Here is a 22,189-nt window from a genome sequence, read left to right as displayed (position 1 = left end):
AACAAGCAAAACAATATGTGTCGATTAGGAATCAACGTGGAAATCAGAGACGCAGCAGCGATGGGAAAATGCGTTCTCTTTTGTCAAGTATTGATCACAAAAACTATAAAAAAGAAGAAAAGCATACATATCTTCAACGGCAGAATCTGCATGCAGCTCTTATGTGTAGAAAATGTTACACGTAACATACGGACAAACTAATAAACTGATTGATTATATACTACAACAAGACAAAAATACTTACGATTAAAGTCCAATTAGTCGAATGTAAATGCATGAATTTTATTATTCACAAAGATTTTTTTTATTCACAAAGATGAAATACTCACCTTTTAAAGAGAACTGAGTGCTTTTTAATCAGACTATTCGTTGTCATTGTCTTAACAGGGCTATGAATATAAGTTTAATATTAATCTATTATCTCATCCATACAAGAAGCTTGCGTGTAAGCATAACCCGCACCATGAAGCCATTTGTAGCGACTCCATAATTAGAAACACCAAATAGCTCTGACTAACCATTCTATACATCTTCCACGTTTCTCTACATGCAAACCCAAAAAAACCCTATAAAAACCCACCTTCAGTGTTACCAAAACCAAAGCCAAAAGCTTGAAGAAAGAAAAAATGGAGAAGCTTACAACCTCAGCCGCTCTACTCTGCATTCTGCTAGTGCACATAGCCAATGCAGTCTCCGGCTATGTGACAACCACCATCACCACCGTTGAAATCGACGATGATTCTTCTAACACTAGTCAGCGAAAATGCAGGAGGGAAGCTGAAAGGGCAGATTTGAGCTCCTGTGAGAGTTATATGAGATCGTCAAGAAGGCCGTCAGAAGAGATGCTAGCTTTGCGAGGAATTGAAAACCAGCAACAACGGGATCTTCGCCAATGTTGTAACGAATTAAGGCAGCTAAGTCATGATTGTCCATGTGAAGGAATAAAGTATGTATTAGAGCAGCAGCTGGAGCAAGGACAGCGAGAGCGTTTGGAGGCAGTGCGTAGGGCTAGAAGTATACCTTCTGCTTGTGGCCTGCGTACAAGCTGCGATATTCGTTCCTAATCTGCTAGCTATAACGTGGATGTGCTTCAGTTAAATAAAAATTTCACTCACTTGGTGTGTGAGTGATCAGAGTTATGTATAATAATGCACAAAAGAATGAGCACATCAAGCTAAGTTTGTTTTCTGTTATCTATATTATTTTGTGCATCATCTAAATTACATGTAAGATGTGAGTTTCTGTCCATAGTTAATCTTATGAGATTATCAGAAGCTCTCATGAAAAATATTAAAAATATGCACAGAAAGTTTCACAACTAAAATGTGACAGCAAGAACCCAATTCCAGTTTTCTGAAAAGCTTCAGTTCTTAGAGTAAAAATCCATCTTTTGTTTGAAAAATTAAATGAGTTTGAAACTTAATAGAAAATGGCCTGTAAGCAAGACCACAATCAGACTCGGAAACCTCCAGGAAGGCGGAGGACAAGATGGAGACTGCTGGATTCTTTTTGGATGTTTTTTCCCTATTAATTTAACTCTAGGAAAGATTTGAATTCAAGACTCCACAATTGTGGAAATTTCCGTACTTGGGCTATACTATATATCCATGACCAAAATCAAGTATTTCAAACAAATGTTTTTTTTTTTTTTTTTTTTTTTTAACAGACGCAAGAATTACAAGCAATTAATGATTTCTTAGCATGATTGGTTCAATGGCGCCCTTTTTCTTGGGAGAAGAACTATGTGTTTAATGAATTATGATGCATGCATTTAGGAACTCTTTTTTTCAGATTGAAGTTTATTGGGAATAATCAGCCAGCGCCAATTTTGATACCTTTACCTAATTCTCCTTCTGAAATCATACAATTGAAGTTTTATCTATTCAGACTAGAAATATATTCAATTGTATTATTTTTTAACTTATTAAGCATGAGTAGTATAAGTCAATGGCTAAGATTAAACTAACGAAAATAGATAATTTTTTAAAAGTTATTTATACTTCATCTTTTTCTATTTTATTTTTTATTTTTCAGCACATGCTCGTAAATGCCCTCGTGAAAATTTGATCCATGAGCGACTCATAAACTGAGTTTAGCCAAAGTCAATTCTATAAATAAAAATAATTTATAAAGAGTGATTTTCATAAGTTTGATCCATGAGTGACTCATAGACTGAGTTTAGGCAAGCCAATTTTATAAAAAATTTGATCCATGAGCGACTCATAAACTGAGTTTAGCCAAAGTCAATTCTATAAATAAAAATAATTTATAAAGAGTGATTTTCATAAGTTTGATCCATGTGTGACTCATAGACTGAGTTTAGGCAAGCCAATTTTATAAAAAATTTGATCCATGAGCGACTCATAAACTGAGTTTAGCCAAAGTCAATTCTATAAATAAAAATAATTTATAAAGAGTGATTTTCATAAGTTTGATCCATGAGTGACTCATAGACTGAGTTTAGGCAAGCCAATTCTATAAATAAAAACAATTTATAAAGAGTGAAATTCAGTCGATTTAAATTTGACTATTTTATTTTAATGGTTAATTCAATTCATTATAAGTTTAATTAAGTTTTAAATTCGCAATATTTTTTCTCTCGATTTAATTAAGAGGATCAAACTTTTTGTTTCCTGTAATCTATTTTTGCTACTTGTAATGTTGCTTCGAGTTTTTCTGATGTCCTGTAATAAAAACTAAAAGAAAACTGTGAGTTTCTTCGAAGGATCTGATTAGGCAGAAGAAAACCAGTAAATTATATGAAAATTAATTACTTACACGTTAATTGTTTTATCATATTCAGACCTTGATAATGTGTTCCGAAGAAGATACCTAGCCTGAGCAAAGTAACTAGCAATCAATTAGTAGAATAGATTTAATCTAAGGTACACGTATGTATGGACATTAGCACCTTTTGCACACTCTTGGATACTCAGTCAAATACTTTATAAATTATGTCCTATTATTTATTTTATTTTATTAATTCCAGACACTTTAAGGACACATTTGAAAACACTTTAAGAACTTTCTAAAGGTATTTAGAGATGCATTTGAAAATTAAAATGTGAAATAGTGTTGAAAATTAATTTGATTTTCTGTTGAAATTTTTTAAATTGTAAATTTATCTCTAAATAAGCTAGAAATATTATGATATTGAAAATTTAACTAGTTATATTGAAATACAAAATTATGTATTTTTTATTTATGTTTATGTTAAGGTGGTGTTTTGTGAGAAGTTAACTCATCTAATATTTTAGCTTTTAGCATTTCATGAAAAACTATATGAACAGTTAACGCTACTAAACTAACTAACAGCTATTAATACAGCTAATTTTTCCGAATAAGATCTACATAAACCACGATTTAAGCATACAAAGACGATTTAAGTATACAAAGATTAGTTCCTTACGTGTAAGCATAACCCACTCCATTAAACTATCTGTAGCCACCCCATAACTAGAAACACCAAATAGCTAGTGACTAACCATTCTACACATCTTCCACGTTTCCCTACACGCAATCCTATAAAAACCATCTTCAGTGTTACCCGGACCAAACCACAAGCGTTAAGCAAAAATGGCAAAGCTAATTACCTTAACAGCCCTACTCTGCATTCTTCTAGTGATCATAGCCAATGCAGTCTCCGGCTATAGAACTCTCAGCACCACCGTTGAAACCGACAGTTCTTCTAATGTTCGGAAAATATGCAAGTGGGAAGCTGAAAGAAAAGATTTGAGCTTCTGTGAGAATTATATAAGACAGTCAGGAAGAAGGTCAGAAGCGATGTTAGCTATGCGAGGAATTGAAAACCCGAAACAACAGGTTCCTAGACAATGTTGTAACCAAGCAGAGAAACTAGGTCCACTTTGTCAATGTGAATCGATAGAGTATCTATTGGAGAAGCAGGTGGAGGAAGGACAAATTGGAAGTCAAGAATATGATGAGGCAAAGCGTAGGACTAACAATATAATTGATGTTTGCTTTGACTCGATCTGCCCTCGTTAAAATGCTAGCTACAATTATGATATGCTCCTGCAAGTAAATAAAATCTCATTCTGTATGTGAGTGAGAGTCATGTATAATTAATAATGTATATAAAATAAAAGCATCAAACTAAGTTTGTTTGGTGTCATTTATTTGGCCAATCTCTGTTTCTTGTAATGTTGATTCAAGTTTTTCCTGATGTCCTGTAATAAAAACTGAAAAGAAAGCCAGCAAATTAAGAAAATTAACATGTTAGTAATTATTTTGACATATACATATTTTTTTTATAGGATTTTGACATATACATATGATGAAGTTCAATTGAAGAAGCAGAGAAATAATAATGATAAAGAGCAACAATTAATTTTTTTAATTTGGTTTGTGAGAAATGAATACACATCAATAGTAGATAATTTTTTTTTTTGTTAAAATAAAAAGACTAAATTCACAAAATATTAAAATAAAAAAATACAAATATAAATCTCCTTAGCATTGTAATAGAGTGCTAGTTGATAGTGTATTGGAAAAGTTTATTGGTTCTTTGGTTCTCAATTTCTGAAAATGTTAATTTTTTCTAATTTTTTAATTCTAATAAAAATTTTTTGTTGGTGGTAAAGAAAAGTGTGTTTAGATAAATGACTATAATTATAGAAAAATTTACTTAGATCTGATCAATGATCTCATTTATAGATCAAACCAGTGAAATAAATATTTTTATGAAAATGAGGGTATTTCTAACCATACGCTTGAAAAAAAAGAATAAAATCGAAACACTTTTTAAAATTTTTTAATTTTATTTATTTAATTCATAAATGGAGTCATGAATCCATCTTAAAATTTTTTAATTTTATTTATTTATTTGACCCATAAATGGGGTCATAAATCTCGTTTAGACAAATCTATAGACCGAAAGTCTAAGCAACGAAACATTTGTTCATTACGTGTAATCATAACAGACACCATCGTACCATTTGTAACCAACCCATTCTATACATCTTCCACGTTCTCTACATGCAACCCAAAGAAACCCTTATAAAAACCATCTTCAGTATTACCAAAACCCACAAGCTTTAAGCAAAAATGGCAAATCTAATTACCTCAACAGCCCTACTCTGCGTTCTTCTAGTGATCATAGCCAATGCAGTCACTGGCTACAGAACTATCATCACCACCGTTGAAGTCGACGATTCTTCCAATGTTCGGGATATATGCAAGAAGGAAGCTGAAAGAAGAGATTTGAGTTCCTGTGAGAATTATATAACACAGAGAAGAGGAAGGTCAGAAGATATGTTAGCTATGCCAGGAATTGAAAACCCTCGACAGCAGGTTCCTAGACAATGCTGTAACCAAGCAAAGGAACTAAGTGCTATTTGTCGATGTGAATCAATACATTATCTGTTAGAGAAGCAGCTGGAGGAAGGAGAAGTTGGAAGCGAAGATGAGGCAAGGCGCAGGACTAAAAATATAATTGATGTTTGCTTTGGGTCTATATGCCCTCGTTAAAATGCTAGCTGCAGGTGAATAAAACTTCATTCACTTGTATGTGAGTGAGAGTTATATATAATGATGTATAAGAAGTAAGAGCATCAGAATAAGTTTGTTCGAAACTGCTTCTTGTAACGTTGCTTCAAGCTTTCCTAATGTCTTGTAATAAAAACTGAAAAAAAAAAAAAAAATTTCTTAGAGAGATGTTATTATGCAGAAGAAAACCTAGAAATTGTGAAAATTATAGTATTACTATAATTCATGAACATGTAAGAAACAAAAGTAAAATAAAGAAAATAAAGAAGATCCAAACAAAATGGCAAAAATTGTTTTGATACTTTATAGAGTTTCATAATATAAGAAAGCAAACATCGAACTATATTGGGTGCATATAACTAACGAACAAGCAAACAAAATTTAGAGGTAGAAGCATATGTGTCAACTTGGAAATCAGACCCAGTAATGAGTAGTCAAGCAATAACCACAAAATAAAATTTTCTGAAATAAAATTCAAATAGAACTGAATTAAATAGTAGATAGAAAATAAAATTGAATTAATCAAACTGATTTAATTATATCTAAATATTATATAAAAAGTAAAATTGAATTGAATTGAATCAAACTGATTTAATTATATTAAACATCAAGTTTTTAGCTTTTCTATGGTTTTAAACTTAACTTTTAGAGTTAATGAAAATAAAATGAGTCAAAAAAATTTTAATTTTTTCTTTAAAATCTAAAACCAAATTGTAATATTAAAAATCAAATTAACTTAATTTAATCGATTTAAACAAAGTGTGCTCAACACTAATTAATAAAAACAATATAACACAAGAAAGCATGTCGTCAATGGCAGAAAATGGATGCAGCCTTTTGCAAAAAATATGCTCATTGACTGCCACGTGGATCCATATTTATTATTTTTTTAATCTCAATTTTTGACCAATTTCACTTTTAGGATGTAATTATAACATAAATTTGAAATTCGGGTCTAATAGGTTAAGTTCCGAGTAGAATTACAACAACTCGTTAAGTTTGGGTTTGAAATGGTTTAGTCAAAGATATAATGTATTAATCAATATGATTGACTGTCAACAAATTAGTTTGAGTGGAAAGAATTCATATCACTTCTGCAAGAGTTCGAGTGTTTCACACATGTGATTGGAGAAAATTTTCGAGTGTTCCATATTTGTGATTGGAGAAATTTTTTATTTACACCGCGAGTAAGATTAGACCCAATGGATTGAGGATCAATTTTTTAAAAATTCTTAATTTCATTAATTTGGTTTTATAAATAGAGTTATAGACTTAATCTAGATGGGTATTTTTCATGTAGATTCTATAATTTTAATATTTTTTTAGATACATGGAGGTGCAACAAACTGTAATAATATTGTGAGCTGCACAACAGAAGGAGAGCATTCAAACTCGAGATCTCTCACTTCCTACATCTATTACGAGAGGTCTTTCTATCAGACAACGACTGATCCGCAATTTTAATAAATTTTTTCTCTTTATGTAATTACCTGACCTGAATTTCAAAAATTATATTAATTTATATATTTAGTTGGCAGTTACTTTTTAACGCGAGCGCTACAATTATTACCCAAATGCTATTAGTTTGTCATTTCATGTAAATGAAATTATGTTTTTTTAAAAAAAAAAAAATTGAGGGGAAACGCTTTGCCCCTCACGTGAGCCAGCGGATGCGAATCCAAATTATTTGTTCCATACGTGTAAAGAAGAACCTACACCATCAAACCATTTTGGCCACCTCATAATTAGAAACACCAAAAAGCTAGTGACTGATCATTCTATACATCTTCCACGTTTTTCTGCATGCAAAACCCAAAAAAACCCTTATAAACACCCATCTTATTCTTCACTGTTCCCTTAACCAAAACCACGAGCTTTGAGCAAAAATGGCAAAGCTAATTACCTCAACTGCTCTAATCTGCATTCTTCTAGTGATCATAGCCAATGCAGTCTCCGGCCATATGACAACCACCACCACCACCACCACCGTTGAAATGGACGATGCTTATGAAGTTCGGGAAATGTGCAAGAGAGAAGCTGAAAGAACAAATTTGAGCTCTTGTGAGAGGTATATAAGACAGTCGAGAACAAGGTCAGAAGCTCTGTTAGCTATGAAAGGAATCGAAAACCGGCACCATAACGTTCCTAGACAATGTTGTGACCAAGCAAGGAAGCTACGTGCCATTTGTCGATGTGAATCCATATTGTATCTACCAGAGAAGCAAGGATTTGTTGGAAGCGAAGAATATGAAGAGGCAGAGAGTAGGTCTTACAATATAATCGATGTTTGCTTTGGCTCGGCCTGCCCTCGTTAAAATGCTACCTACAACATGGATATATTAATATATATATTCTGCAGAAAAATAAAATTTCACTCACTTGAATGTGAGTGAGAGTTATGTATAATAATCTCCATAAATAATAAGAGCTAATCTTTGTAAACATGATTTATTATCCTCGTCACCTGATTATATATAGAGTTCCATAATATGAAAAAAGAAATACTTATCTAACTAAACTGAGCATATATATATTAAGCAAATCTAATAAAGGTACATTTGATATAAATAAAGGCATTATTGGTGTCTTCTCACTGGAAAAAAAAAATGATAAAATAGCAATAAAGAGTGATGATTTTTCATGACAATTAACAATGAGATAACTCAAACTTACAAATCTTTTTCATTGCTTCATTGGCTTTATTGTTGAGATGCAACCAAGTATTTTTCTCTATTTTTCAAAGCCACGAGGATATGTTGGATTGCATTAAATTTAGAAATTTTGAACTGCTGAAATCTAAATTTCCTTATATCCCTTATGATTATAAGGATTGATACTGCCATCGTTTGTTGGTTTCTTAACAGATTACCTTTAAAGAAAGTAAATTTTATAGTTAAATCCACTTTGTTGTGGATTTCTCTAAATGACAACTGTTTTAAATTTAATGTTTTTTTTTTTTTTTTTTGAAGGTAAATTATATATTTTAAATTTAATGTTGATGGCACACTAAAAAGAAAATCAAGTTATGCAGGTTTTGGTTTTAAGAAACCTCAAAGGTGATATGGTTGCATTTCCCTTCAATCGGTAGGTATTATCGAATCAAATGAAGCAGAATTATATGTTATTATTAAAGCTGTTTTCACAATCTCATGTAAAGGATCATCATTTAATTGTTAAATATGTGCGATTTATTGAGATTTAATAGATTTGATGTCCTTTGTCAAAACCTTTCACATATTCAATTTCAGCATGTCTTTAGGAAATGAAATCACATTTTAAATTCTAACCATTCTAGCTAAAACATGGGGTTTGTTCCATATGCTACTGAATTAATTCCCAAAGTTTCCTCTCCTCGAAGGCTCAACGATTACCGCCCGATATCTCTGATCAGTAGCATTTACAAGATTCTAGCTAAAACATTGGCTTTGAGGTTGAAAAAGGTTATTGGAATCTCATTAGCGAGAATCAATCCGCTTTGATTGGTGGTAGATAAATTGTTGATGGCATTATTAATATCCAATGAAATTATTCATGACCTGAAACTGAGAAAATCAAACACTTTTTGTTTCAAGGCCGATTTCGAAAAAGCATATGATTCTATAAGCTGGGATTTCTTGTTAGAACTAGAAGTGATGAGAAAGATGGGGTTTGGACAGAAATAGTGCAAGTGGATTCTTAAATGCTTGAGTACTTCAAGACTCTCAATGGATCTTATGGAACAAACCCCATGTTAGCTAGAATAGTACAAACCCCATGTTTTATTCTTACACATATGGGTAAAATCGTCAAAAATAACTAATAACTGACTGAATTAATCAACTTTGGGATTTTATAGAGTTTAATGATTTGTTCCACATGTGTAAGAATAAAACCCACACCATATTACAGCCACCTCATAATTAGAAACACCAAATAGGTAGTGACTAACCATTCTATACATCTTCCACGTTTTTCTGCATGCAAAACCATAAATAAATAAATAAATAAATAAATAAATAAAAGCAAAACCAATAGAAACCCATCTTCAACTGTCCCCTTAACCAGCAAAAATGGCAAAGCTAATGACCTCAACAGCTCTAATCTGCATTCTTCTAGTGATCATAACCAATGCATTCTCCGGCTATATAACAGCCGCCACCATCTCACTTGAAAAGGAAGAAGATGCTTATGAAGTTCGGGAAATATGCAAGTGGGAAGCTAGAAGAAAAGATTTAAGCTCTTGTGAGAGTTATGTAAGACAGTCAAGAACAAGGTCTGAAGAGACGTCAGCTAAGCAAAGAATTGGAAACCGGCACCATGTTCCTACGCAATGTTGCGACCAAGCATGGAAACTACATCCTGTCTGTCAATGTGAAGCAATAATGTATCTAGCACAGAAGCAAGGACATATTGGAAGCCAAGAATATGATGAGGCAGAACGTAGGGCTTTCAATATAATTGATGTTTGCTTTGGCTCGGTTTGCCCTCGTTAAAATGCTGCAGGTAAATAAAATTTCACTCGCTTGAGTGTGAGTGAGACAGAGTTATGTGTAATAATCTATAAAAAACTAAGAGCATGAACCTTATAAGGTAGTAGTGTTGCTTCAAGTTTTCTTGATGTCCTGTAATAAAAGCTAATCGACAGTTGAGTTGTTAAACTGAAAATCCAATATTTGTTTCAAAAACTAAATGAATTCTTTTGGATGTTCTTTTCTTATTAATTAGGAGAAAATGGTTATCCATAACTAATCAAGCAAAATTCTCTACATATAACGAACAAGCAAACAAAATTTACAAGTAGAAGGATCCTTCGTATTTTCTACATAACCCAATCTGAAGGGATAAATAAAAGGCATATGTATACCAACAGGCTCGATATTGTCTGATCTTTCTATGGAGTGATAAATGATAGAGCAGAAAAAAATACAAATACGTACGTAACGATGATTACGAGTACGGGGAGAAAAATCACAGTGTTTACCAATAACCACAGGATATATGAGATTTAATTTTTGGTTAATACAATAACCACAAATTATTAATCAACACTTATCTATATTCCGATGAGCACAAATATATCAAATCAATTATAATTATAAATATTAAATAGTATTTTGATTCAAACGATAATATTTTTTACCATAAAAAGATAAAACAATAATATTTTTAAAAAATAAAATTTTTAATTGATTTAGATATTACTCATATATCTGAATACAGCTAAGAAATTTCCTTACTACTTGATCTATATAAATTAGATTAATTCATACAAATATTTTTTTCATACATGAAAGAATATTCCACACCATAAACCCATTATGCCCACCTCATAATTAGAACCGCCAAATAGCTAGTGACTAACCATTCTATATATCTTCCACGTTTTTCTACATGCAACACTCAATAAAAGCCCTATAAAACTCATCATCTTCACCGTTCATTTAAACCACGAGCTTTAAGCAAAAATGGCAAAACTTGCAATCTCAACATCTCTAATCTGCGTTCTTCTAGCGATCATAGCCAATGCAGTCTCCGGCTATCTGACAGCCACCGCCATCACAGTTGAAATGGAAGATGCTTATCGAGTTCAGGGAATATGCAAGAAGGAAGCTGAAAAAAAAGATTTGAGCTCTTGTGAGAATTACGTAAGACTGTCAAGAACAAGGTCCGAAGAGACGCCAGCTATAAGAAGAATTGGAAACCGGCAACAACAGGTTCCTGGGCAATGTTGTAACCAAGCATGGAAACTAAGTGGCTTTTGTCGATGTCAATCAATAAGGTATCTACCAGAGAAGCAAGGATACGTTGGAAGCCAAGAATATGATGAGGCAATGCGTAGGGCTGACGATATAATTAGTGTTTGCTTTGACAATATCTGCCCTCGTTAAAATGCTATTGCTACCGAAAATAAAATTTCACTCGCTTGAATGTGAGCGAGAGTTACGTTTAATAATAATCCATAAACAATATGAGTTTCGGAGTAAGTTTGTAATGTTGCTTCAAGTTTTCTTCATGTCCTGTAATAAAAGCTAATCAACTGTTGAGTTATTGAACTGAAAATCCAACATTTGTTTCAAAAACTAAACGAACCCATTTAGGTGTTCTTTTCACATTAACGCTTAAAAAAGATTTGAATTCAGGATTTCGTAATCCTGGAAAATACTGTACTTAGGCTATATCATCCATGCTCAAAATTAAGTATCTCAAGCAAATGATAGCTTCTTTTAACAGAAAGATTTACAAGCAACGGTATTTCTAATCACGAGATGTTCCTTTTCCTCTTTTTTGGATACATAACTCGTTTGATGATATTTAGCATTCTTGTACATAATTGAACTCTATTTTCAAATTGAAGTTTTATTATGATCAGTAACCCTCCAGGCAGCCAATTTTGTATATACAATAAACAATTTTGTATATTATATAAAATATTAAAAATTATAGAAAATAATTATTGTATTTAAAAGAGATAATTGTAAAAAAAAATTTAAAGAAAAATTCTAATTCGCATTAATGTTCTAAAAAAATATACAAAACTTCTAAAAATAGACAATTAAAATGAATGGAGGAAGTACCACATAGCGTATATTCAAAAACTTACAATTAATTATATGAGAACGCATTATAATTTATTAATCAATATGGTAAATTAATTCATACAAACATTTGTTCCATAAGAATAACAATTCGTAGCCACCTCATAATTAGAAACACCAAATAGTTAGTGACTAACCATTCTAAACATCTTCCACGTTTTTTACATGCAACCTCAAAAAAACCCCTATAAAGATCCATCTCCAATTACCCTAACCACAACTAAAAGCTTTAAGCAAAAATGGCAAAGCTAATTACCTCAACACCTCTAATCTGCATTCTTCTAGTGATAATAGCCAGTGCGGTCCCCGGCTATACGACAACAACAACCACCGCCACCGATGGAAAGGACCATTCTTTTTATGTTCGAGAAATATGCAAGGAGGAAGCTAATAGAAAAGATTTGAGCTCTTGTGAGAATTATATAATAGGACAGTCAAGAAGAATTTCAGAAGATATGTCAGCTAAGCGAGGAATTAAAAACCGGCACCATGTTCCTAGACGATGCTGTAACCAAGCAAGTAAGTTATGGGCCATTTGTCGATGTGAATCGATAATGTATCTATTAGAGAAGCAAGGACATATTGGAAGCCAAGATTTCGATGAGGGAAAGCGTAGGATTAAAAATATTATTGATGTTTGCTTTAGCTCGGTCTGCCCCTACTAAAATGCCAGCTACGATATGGATATACATAATATGCTGCAGGTAAATAAAATTTCACTCACTCAGAGAATGTGGGTGAGAGTATGTACAATCATGAATAGAAAATAAGAGCATCAGAACCAAGGCGGTTTTGTGTTATCAATTTTTTCTTTTTCCTTCTTTTTTGGCCAGTCTCTGTTTCTTATGATGTTGCTTCAAGTTTCCCGATTTCCTGTAATAAAAACTGGGAAGAGAAAATTCTTCAGGGGATGTGATTAAGCAGAAGAAAAACCAAAAATTTTGAAAGTTAATTACTTATATGTTAATTGATTTATTACATTCTCACCTCGATAAGGTGTTCCCATGAATATATACCTAGCGTCAGCAAATTAACTAGCAATGAATTGGTAAAACAGATTTAACTAGTAACGAGACTTCAACACTTGAGAGAAGTTGCAGAGTTAAAAAAACAAAACAACGCAAACTGACACTATGTACTACATAATCTCAAAGCTTTGTAATAGAAGCATGTTAGCACAAGAAAATCACTTGTATCAAATGGAATTTCTTTTATCCAAGAAAATAAAATGGTTAAGATACCCAATTTCAGTTTTCTGAAAAGCTGATCAACTGCTCAGTTTTTAAACTGAAAATTCAATGTTTTTTTGAAAAAACTGAGTGAGTTTAAAACTTACTAGAGAATTACCTGTAGGCATGCGCAGAATCAGACTCAGAAGCCACCAGGGAGAAGGAGGACAAGGCAGAAAGTGGATTCCTTTTGGATATTCTTTTCTCTTATTAATTTAACTTTTAAGAAAGATTTGAATTCAAGGATCAGAATAACTCTTCTCTTTATTCAACTGATTAGGATCAGAAGACCACTGATCCTAACATGAACAAATTGATTTTTGAGTTGGTTCAATTGATAGATTCCTGCTATTTATTAACTGACCTCCTGTTGCAAAATTTATGGACTTCCCTAACAAGATTATCTTTTTATTTTTTGTTCAATTATTTTTGGATCAGCCTAAAAGGATTTTTTTTTACTCGCACTGAGAATTAGTTCTGTAAGCTTGATTTATCACCCTAGCCACCTGATTAGAGTTCTATAATATAAAAATGGAAACACAAAACATATTTACCTATGACATATATACAATACAAATTTATCAAAGACGTTTGGAATCAATAAAGATATCGTGCGTATTGAAAAATGAAAAATGAATTTACAAGTTTTTTTTATATAAAGAATAGCTTTAATTCACAAAGAAGAAGGGTGACTGGAAGTAGATAAATATTTTTCTATAAAAATATGTAATATATTTTAAATTTGTAAAGGAGAAGGATGATTCAGTGGACAGAATATCTTTTATAAATTTCATATTTATAAAGTCTGAAAAGAATTGATTTATATTCTAAAAAAGTTTATGCATGCAGCCTTTCTTTTTTAAGAAAATTATTATTTTTGCCTCAAAAACCCTTATCTCCAAATCATCAATATTGGAATAAATTTACTGTTACACCAAAATCATCCAATGCTTAAATTGACAAAATATCCCCTTTATATAACAAACAAGAAACAAAATGTGAAAACTATAGATTGTGGGTCAGTTGGCAACACAAGTAAGGTATGTGAGAAGAACTCTCAATTTATATCCATTAAACACACCTGCAGAGAGAGACAAAGAGCAGGAAGTCTGCAGTGACATTCCATCGGTCTCTCTCCAATTTGGCAAACAAATGAAGAGCACAAAACCAAATCATGAATACATCATAAGCCGTACGTTAATTCAACCCCCAAAACGCCACTAAACTTGCAAAGGCCAAGATAAAGAAACATAAGTCTTTGAGTCTTCATTGGAGGGTGCGGGTGACTCAAATTTACCGCGAGGCGAACCGGTGTGCTGACTTCTTGGCTAAGCAAGCCAGGACGGCTTGTTTGGGTACCTTTTTTGTGGATCAGCCAGCCTCCCCAAGGGATTTTGCAATGGCTTTTTCATGATATCTGTGGCATCTCCTAGTCTAGGATGTGTGTTTAGTGTTCTTCTTTGAGCTTTCCTCTCCTTATGTAACCAAAAAAAATAAAAAGAAACAAAAGATTGAAGACTACTATCAGCAGTATCTCATTTCATGAAACTTCAACCAACCTTCAGCTAGCGCATAACTCACCGATATTAATTTTATTCTAAACTTCAAGTAAGATAACAGAGACTATTAACTAAAGGGTATTTAATAGCAAGACATCCAATTTTAGTTTTCTGAAAAGCTGATAACTTTAGTGAATAAACTAAAAGTCCAACAGTTTTTAGAAAAACAGAGAGTTCGTTTGGAAAATTAATAGAGAATTGCCTGTGGAACCAGAGACAGAAACCACCGTTACCATTCTGGAAATTGCTGTACTTAGGCTGTATCATCCACAAGCAAATGATAATTTTGTTTTTTTAACAGAGAATTACAGGCAATAGTATATTTAAGCACTACTGGATCTTTCTCCCTTTTAGGAAGAAAAATTTTGCAGACTAAATTCAACCAAATGATGCGTGCATTAAGTTATTTTTGTACATAACTGAACTCTATTTACGGTTATCAGCCATTTAGCTAGCTCTACCAGCACAAGCAATAATACAAAATTATTCAAAAATCAAACAAACAGTATTTAATAGATATTAACTTTATTGTCCATATATTATAATAATAGAGTAAAAGCTGCGACAGGATGAACCCATCACAGCAATTTCAAACACTGACATCTAGAGTGATGAAACTTGGACACAACAAGAGAATAAAAGAAGTTCAGCTTATTCATGGCCACTCATTTACGACCATTGGACGCACACAGACATCAACAAATTTAAATAAACAATCACCCAAGATATTATAGATATAAGTAACTGCTTATAAACCAAACAGCAAACAGATTAGAAACCACCACGGAGTCGGAGGACAAGGTGAAGAGTGGACTCTTTCTGGATATTATAGTCTGCAAGGGTTCGTCCATCTTCAAGTTGTTTACCAGCAAAAATCAATCGTTGTTGGTCCGGGGGAATACCCTCCTTGTCCTGGATTTTAGCCTTCACATTGTCAATTGTGTCAGAGCTCTCAACCTCGAGGGTAATGGTTTTCCCTGTCAGGGTTTTGACAAAAATCTGCATTCCACCACGCAGACGAAGCACCAAATGCAGAGTAGATTCTTTCTGAATATTATAATCTGCAAGAGTCCTTCCATCTTCAAGCTGCTTCCCAGCAAAGATCAACCTCTGCTGGTCTGGTGGGATCCCCTCCTTATCTTGGATCTTGGCCTTGACATTATCAATTGTGTCAGAGCTCTCTACCTCCAAGGTGATTGTCTTTCCAGTAAGGGTCTTCACAAAAATCTGCATGCCACCACGGAGACGAAGCACCAAATGCAAGGTGGACTCCTTCTGAATGTTGTAGTCAGCAAGGGTGCGCCCATCCTCGAGCTGCTTACCAGCAAAGATAAGCCTCTGCTGGTCTGGGGGAATACCCTCCTTGTCTTGGATCTTGGCTTTCACATTGTCAATGGTGTCAGAGCTCTCAACCTCCAAGGTGATGGTCTTGCCAGTTAAGGTTTTCACAAAGATTTGCATACCACCACGGAGTCGGAGCACCAAGTGAAGCGTAGACTCTTTCTGAATATTATAGTCAGCAAGTGTGCGACCATCCTCTAGCTGTTTCCCAGCAAAAATCAATCTTTGCTGATCTGGTGGAATACCCTCCTTGTCTTGTATTTTGGCCTTGACATTATCGATGGTATCCGAACTCTCAACTTCCAAAGTGATAGTCTTGCCAGTGAGAGTCTTGACAAATATCTGCATACCACCCCTCAATCGCAGCACCAAATGGAGTGTGGATTCCTTTTGGATATTGTAGTCTGCAAGTGTACGCCCGTCCTCGAGTTGCTTACCAGCAAAGATAAGCCTCTGCTGGTCTGGGGGAATTCCCTCTTTGTCCTGGATCTTTGCTTTGACATTGTCAATGGTGTCGGAGCTTTCCACCTCAAGGGTGATTGTCTTGCCAGTAAGGGTTTTCACAAAGATTTGCATCTATTGTCATTAAATAAACACCAAATTAGAACATTATAAAAAATCAGCAGTTAGGATTAAAAACAAAGCGACTACTTTTAAACTTGAAATCTATCATTCATAATAAACAAGACATAAAGCAATCCAACAAAGCAACTTCAACAACTATTGCATCTTCCAAAAAAACATAACATAAGAGAGAGGAACCCAGAATAACAACTAACTAAAGTTTTCTGTTTGGCATTTAGATCGTATTCAACCTAAACCAAACAATCCTAATAAAACAGAATTAGAAAAACTATGCAACAAAAATAGACATAAATAACGAGGCTAACCTAACCATAAACAACCAACAAAAGTTATGTGGCAACTACATGAAAATTGCATCAATCGATCTAAAAGATGATAAACAAAAATAATCGAATCTATAAAATTGACCCAAAAAACCGCTATAAAAGAAAATCAAAATTCTTTATTTCGATTATTTTTCACATAAAGCACCTAAACTACCCTAATACATCAAGAACTGATCCGTGAAGAAAGAGAAAGACGAAATACCTTGAATGTCTTCAAATGGCTTTGCCCGAAATCCAATTTTATTATCTCTGTTGTGTGAAGGGAGAAGCGGTTGCCTCCTCGTTTTATAGTGGATATTAGATAGCGAAAAGACCTAGTTGCCCAAATTGATAGTCAATGGAATAGCGCCACGTATTAACATTGAACTTTCAACGCCAAAATTAGGCTTCTCTAATCTTCCAGGCTTCTTATCTTGGGGCGGTTATTATTGGTACCTTAACGCCACGCTCCTCGTGGGAAATAATTTCCACGCGCACAAATGATTGGACCAATTTAAATTATTTTTTCTCTTTTTGCTTTTTTTTATTAGGTCAACCGTCAATATTTGCTGTTTTTGGTTTTAAATTTTAAATTTTTTATGATAAAATGCTTTTTGATGGTTTTTCATAATAATCATTATTTTATATTACTATAGTTTAAAATCAGTAAAAATGGCTGCTAAAATTAATAATAGACGTCCCTCTATCTAAAATGAAATTATAAAAATTTAAATCTCTATTGAAAATTTAATTTCTATTTCTACGACGAGTATAACAAAAAATGAATAACATATAAGATTATTTGAATTTAATTTGTTGATTTAAAAAATGAGAAGTACAAGTCACGCGCTTTGCATAATTTATTTGGTATCAATTTATCATCTCTTCAACGTGGAACCAAAAAAGAGGATCTAGATCCCTATTGTTTATGCATTATTACTTGATTCTTGAAAATAATTTTTCCATGAGATATTTATCATTAAATTTTATAGTTAATTTTTATTTTATTTTTTATCTTGCTTTTTTTTTTATTTCTTGTTCTTGAAAAATAACTTGTAAGCTACTATTCTTTTATTTTCTCATTATTTCTTATTTTTTGATTTCTTTTCTTTCTTCTTGTTATTCATATTTTTATAAAATGATATTGAATTTTGAATTTATGGAAAAAAGGAAGCCGGTGAGAAAATTAGCTCATGGGTCAAATAAAAGGTAGATAGGGAATTAGTCTATGTGGAAATGATTTAAATATTTTGAAGTAAGAGGTTGAGTGTAAATTAATTAATGGACTAAAAACACATGTAGTATAAATAAAAGTTTATTTAAAAAAATCTAATTAAAAGAGCAAAATGATATAGTAACTTCCAAGGCACATTATCTATATCAACATGATATATTGAAATTTACATTTTTAAATAATTGTGAAATACTTCTTACTAGAATTTAATTATAGTTTATAAGAAAGAGTCATTTCCGACTTATCAATTAAACTAACCTACTTTGATAGTCATATAAGTTTTATTGTTTATGTTTTTATTAAAAAAAATCAATGAAATGTTTGTTTATTCCTTCTACAATTTTAAAAAACAATAAAATATCTTATTATAATATTTTTATAAATATGTGTTTTTATGAATAAAAATTAAATAAAAATGATATGAAAATTAAATTTAAAACATCATTTTTAAAATTTTCATGCGATAAATTAAGATTATTTATTTTTTAAGATCCGCCTCCAATCCACTTGTGCAAGGCTGGGCGTTAGAATAAGAGTGGCGGCCCAATCCAGTTTCGCTAGGAAAGAAGAGGAAATTTGCAGCCCAATCCAATTTTGCTAGGAAAGAAGAGGAGTAGCCGAATGCTCGAATTGCGTAGTAGTATAGCACTCATCGTCTCCAATCTGCACATAGCACAGTTCAAAGATATTCAAATCTTCTGTTGAATTTCACAGTTCATATCTTTCCATAAGAAATGGCTCCTGCTGGTCCTCGATCCGGTGATGCAATCTTTGCCAGTGTCGAGCGTGTGGTAAGTTAGGATTTCCTTTCTTTCCTCTACATTTTTTCGCAGTGACCAAACACTCGAAATTCTGTTCTGATATCTGTTATTTTTCTATTCACTACTCATGATTCGTCTAAATTTTGTTTTTGGTTCCAGTAGGATTTTTTCTATTCAGTTCTTTGTGTGAAAATTTAATTTATATGTTTGCTTAGTTAGGTTCCTCTCCGTTGATGTTTAGAATTGATTTGGATTGTCAATTTCTTTCCATTTCTTGCAATTCACGGTGTCCAAACGAATATTTTCTATTGAAATTTGGAAGTGGTAATGCTTCAGAAGAGTTTTTGATATTGGATGGTGAAATCGTGTAGAATGCGGAGCTCTTTACGTTAACCTATGGGGCGATTGTACGTCAATTGCTTACAGATCTGGAGGAGGTTGAGGAAGTCAACAAACAGCTAGATCAAATGTACGCATCGTTTATATTGTGTTTAATTCAATAATAGTGATGTCGTTTTGAGAAAATGAGTACAATGTCAAGAATTGAACTATAAAGCTTGCTTAATTTTGATTTTGGTGGGAAATGGGACATTACTGTTTATTTAGTGCTCAAACATCAAGAGATATTGCATTCACTATGAAAGAGTAATTAATGGAAATGATGGTCCTAATGCTATTACTTTTGTTGCTTACGTTTACTTACATAGTGCTTATGTTTTGTATTCCATTCCAACTGTGTCACGCTTGTAAGCAAGGTCCTCGCATGGGAAATCCAGAAATAATTATATCTTTTACTGGCATTTTTGTGTGTATGGGATGGGTTTCATCATTGCATTAAGCAGTGACAAAACTTTTTCTTGCTTTCATATATTTGGACATGCTTATGGGGAGATGATATGACAGCCTACATATATTGTCCCAGAACCACTATTCTATTTTCACATGTAGAATATGTATTTCGTTTAGGTAGGTCGTGATCAGGGATAGGGCTAATTAATGCTGTCTTAGTTATATTTAAATTATGTAACTTTGGAGCTTCTTGTTTAATCTTACACTGGAATAATCAGCTATACATGACACTATGCAGGAGATTTTGTCCATGAGGGGATTATATATTGTGGAATTCTAACTCTATCATTTGGCTACTTAACTTATTTGCAGGGGTTATAATATTGGAATTCGACTGGTTGATGAGTTTCTAGCAAAATCTAATGTCAGCAGGTGTGTGGATTTCAGGGAGACAGCTGAAGTGATTGCAAAGGTACGAGTAGGTTGTTTGTTTCCAGATGCATCAATAAACTCTGTTGGCCTAAATTTTCTCCTTATTTTTTAAACACACATGCTTTCTTTGCATATGGCTTTCATCTGGAAGCTCATGGATTGTTGCCAAGTATCCTGATTTATTTCTTTTCTGATCCCATAAATAGATTATTGACACCTTTTAATTTTTTTTTTTATGTGGACCGAATCAGTTGATCATGCATTTTTATTTTGTTGCTTCCGTTTAGTAGTTGTGTAATTCCCGTGTAGTTGGCTACTGCATATTCATTATGTTTCATATTTATCTTTGAAATTATGGAATATAACTTTTCCTTAAAGTAAATTGTTGGTATACAGGTGGGTTTCAAAATGTTCCTAGGGGTGGGTGCATCTGTGACCAATTGGGATGCTGATGGGACATCTTGCAGTATTGTTTTGGAGGATAATCCGTTGGTGGATTTTGTTGAGCTTCCTGATACATGCCAAGGCCTATACTATTGCAACATTTTAAGTGGAGTCATTAGAGGGGCACTGGAAATGGTGAGTGATTATTATTCCCTTCTACTCATAGCTTTGCAATTAGTCATTGATCTTTTACTCTTTTGACTCCCTAGTCCCTACTCCCTTTTCTTCTTGGGGTTTTTCCCCTTCTGTACAATAATGTATTGTATGTTCGCATCATGTATTGGTACTGTGTCAAGTCAATTCTGCAGTCGAGACTTTGTTAATATAATATTAATAATATTTCTTCATCATGTTAATAGCATCATTTAGGGCTAAAAATGCTAACTACTTGAAATTTTGTTCAACTGCAAAACAAGGGGTATCTAGCAAATTAATATAATGTTATTGTTGGTGACTACAGTTCCTTATTATTTGAAGTGATGAAGTCTTTATAAGAAACTTCCATTCAGTAATTTTTCTTCCTTAGAGGGGAAAGATTTGATTTTAGAATTGGGCCAGCTTGATAAGGTCATCCAAATAATGCTCTGACATAAATGTTACTTTCAACTTTCCTTGGAAAGTAGAGTTATAGTACTTTACAGTGCACAGATCTTTTCCATTTCTTCTTCTGCCCTTGTTTCAGCAATTCATCCTATCTTTTGGGTATAGGTATCAATGAAGACTGAAGTGACATGGGTTCGCGATATGCTTCGAGGTGATGATGCATTTGAGTTGCAGGTGAAACTTCTAAAGCAAGTTCCAGAAGAATATCCATACAAGGATGATGAGTAACATCTTGTCTTGGCCTTTAATGTGTTCTTTATAAAGCTAATGACTTTTATTTTCTTCTATCTATGCCTAAAGAATGGAATTTTAACTTGTCTTATTTGTATACGAGTTTGTCAAGAACTTTGAATAGATCTCACTTTATAGTTGATAGCTGTATAAAATTTTAACGAGCACCAACCCTCTCTAAGAACCACAGCTACAGTTATCTACTGAAGTTGGGCTGGGCTTGAACTACCATCCTCTACTCTAATGTCATGTTTTCTTACAGATTCTAGTGAGCCACAGTTTGATGGTTTGTTTATCAAAGACTTTGCTAGTTTATGCATACAATCACTTTTTTGCATCTAATCGATGAAATAATATGATTGAATGTCATTCAACAAAACATTCTATTAAATTTAGTTTTTTTTTAATGTTCCTTATTTTCATAACCGCATGTGCCAAAACACTGTCTCTATTAATCAAGCTTTGAAATGTTGCCGTTTCACTTCACGAACCTGCTAAAATTAACAAATCTATACGGTATTCTCTTTTGGCTGAGGGTAAGCAGAGTGCTGTGACATCACGGTCAGAAACGAATCCATGGTGATGCCTTTTGAAAT

The 22,189-nt window shown here is 33.0% G+C and overlaps 8 protein-coding genes across 8 annotated transcripts; 7 read left to right on the top strand and 1 right to left on the bottom strand.

Moving 5' to 3' along the window:
* The first annotated feature begins 584 nt into the window (after positions 1-584).
* Positions 585-1,193, top strand: LOC105633254 (2S seed storage albumin protein). Its single transcript, XM_012215829.2, has one exon. The coding sequence runs from the start codon at positions 627-629 to the stop codon at positions 1,062-1,064; it is 438 nt and encodes a 145-aa protein (XP_012071219.1). The 5' UTR covers positions 585-626; the 3' UTR covers positions 1,065-1,193.
* Positions 1,194-3,576: 2,383 nt separating this feature from the next.
* On the top strand, positions 3,577-4,005 carry LOC105632891 (2S seed storage albumin protein). Its single transcript, XM_012215357.4, has one exon. The coding sequence runs from the start codon at positions 3,577-3,579 to the stop codon at positions 4,003-4,005; it is 429 nt and encodes a 142-aa protein (XP_012070747.1).
* Positions 4,006-5,064: 1,059 nt separating this feature from the next.
* Positions 5,065-5,487, top strand: LOC105632890 (2S seed storage albumin protein). The gene has a single exon (XM_012215356.4). The coding sequence runs from the start codon at positions 5,065-5,067 to the stop codon at positions 5,485-5,487; it is 423 nt and encodes a 140-aa protein (XP_012070746.1).
* A 1,904-nt stretch (positions 5,488-7,391) lies between these two features.
* LOC105633253 (2S seed storage albumin protein) lies at positions 7,392-7,820 on the top strand. Its single transcript, XM_012215827.1, has one exon. It carries the CDS (start codon positions 7,392-7,394, stop codon positions 7,818-7,820), a length of 429 nt encoding a protein of 142 aa, XP_012071217.1.
* Positions 7,821-9,554: 1,734 nt separating this feature from the next.
* On the top strand, positions 9,555-9,977 carry LOC105632889 (2S seed storage albumin protein). The gene has a single exon (XM_012215355.2). It carries the CDS (start codon positions 9,555-9,557, stop codon positions 9,975-9,977), a length of 423 nt encoding a protein of 140 aa, XP_012070745.1.
* A 972-nt stretch (positions 9,978-10,949) lies between these two features.
* On the top strand, positions 10,950-11,372 carry LOC105633252 (2S seed storage albumin protein). Its single transcript, XM_012215826.1, has one exon. It carries the CDS (start codon positions 10,950-10,952, stop codon positions 11,370-11,372), a length of 423 nt encoding a protein of 140 aa, XP_012071216.1.
* Positions 11,373-15,376: 4,004 nt separating this feature from the next.
* Positions 15,377-17,373, bottom strand: LOC105632888 (polyubiquitin). The gene is made up of 2 exons (XM_012215354.4): positions 17,323-17,373; positions 15,377-16,785 (listed from the first exon to the last, which is right to left on the bottom strand). Exon 2 carries the CDS (start codon positions 16,783-16,785, stop codon positions 15,640-15,642), a length of 1,146 nt encoding a protein of 381 aa, XP_012070744.1. The 5' UTR covers positions 17,323-17,373; the 3' UTR covers positions 15,377-15,639.
* A 1,562-nt stretch (positions 17,374-18,935) lies between these two features.
* Positions 18,936-21,893, top strand: LOC105632887 (Transport protein particle (TRAPP) component). The gene is made up of 5 exons (XM_012215353.4): positions 18,936-19,124; positions 19,466-19,563; positions 20,256-20,355; positions 20,712-20,894; positions 21,468-21,893. The coding sequence occupies exons 1-5, from the start codon at positions 19,068-19,070 to the stop codon at positions 21,588-21,590; spliced, it is 561 nt and encodes a 186-aa protein (XP_012070743.1). The 5' UTR covers positions 18,936-19,067; the 3' UTR covers positions 21,591-21,893.
* The last annotated feature ends 296 nt before the right edge of the window (positions 21,894-22,189 follow it).

The sequence above is a fragment of the Jatropha curcas genome, chromosome 7 (assembly GCF_041381405.1).
Source record: "Jatropha curcas cultivar XTBG-Jc1 chromosome 7, XTBG_Jcur_1.0, whole genome shotgun sequence".
NCBI lineage: Eukaryota > Viridiplantae > Streptophyta > Magnoliopsida > Malpighiales > Euphorbiaceae > Jatropha > Jatropha curcas.
Note: the sequence above shows the minus strand (reverse complement) of the source record. Positions and strands in the feature narration are given on the sequence as shown.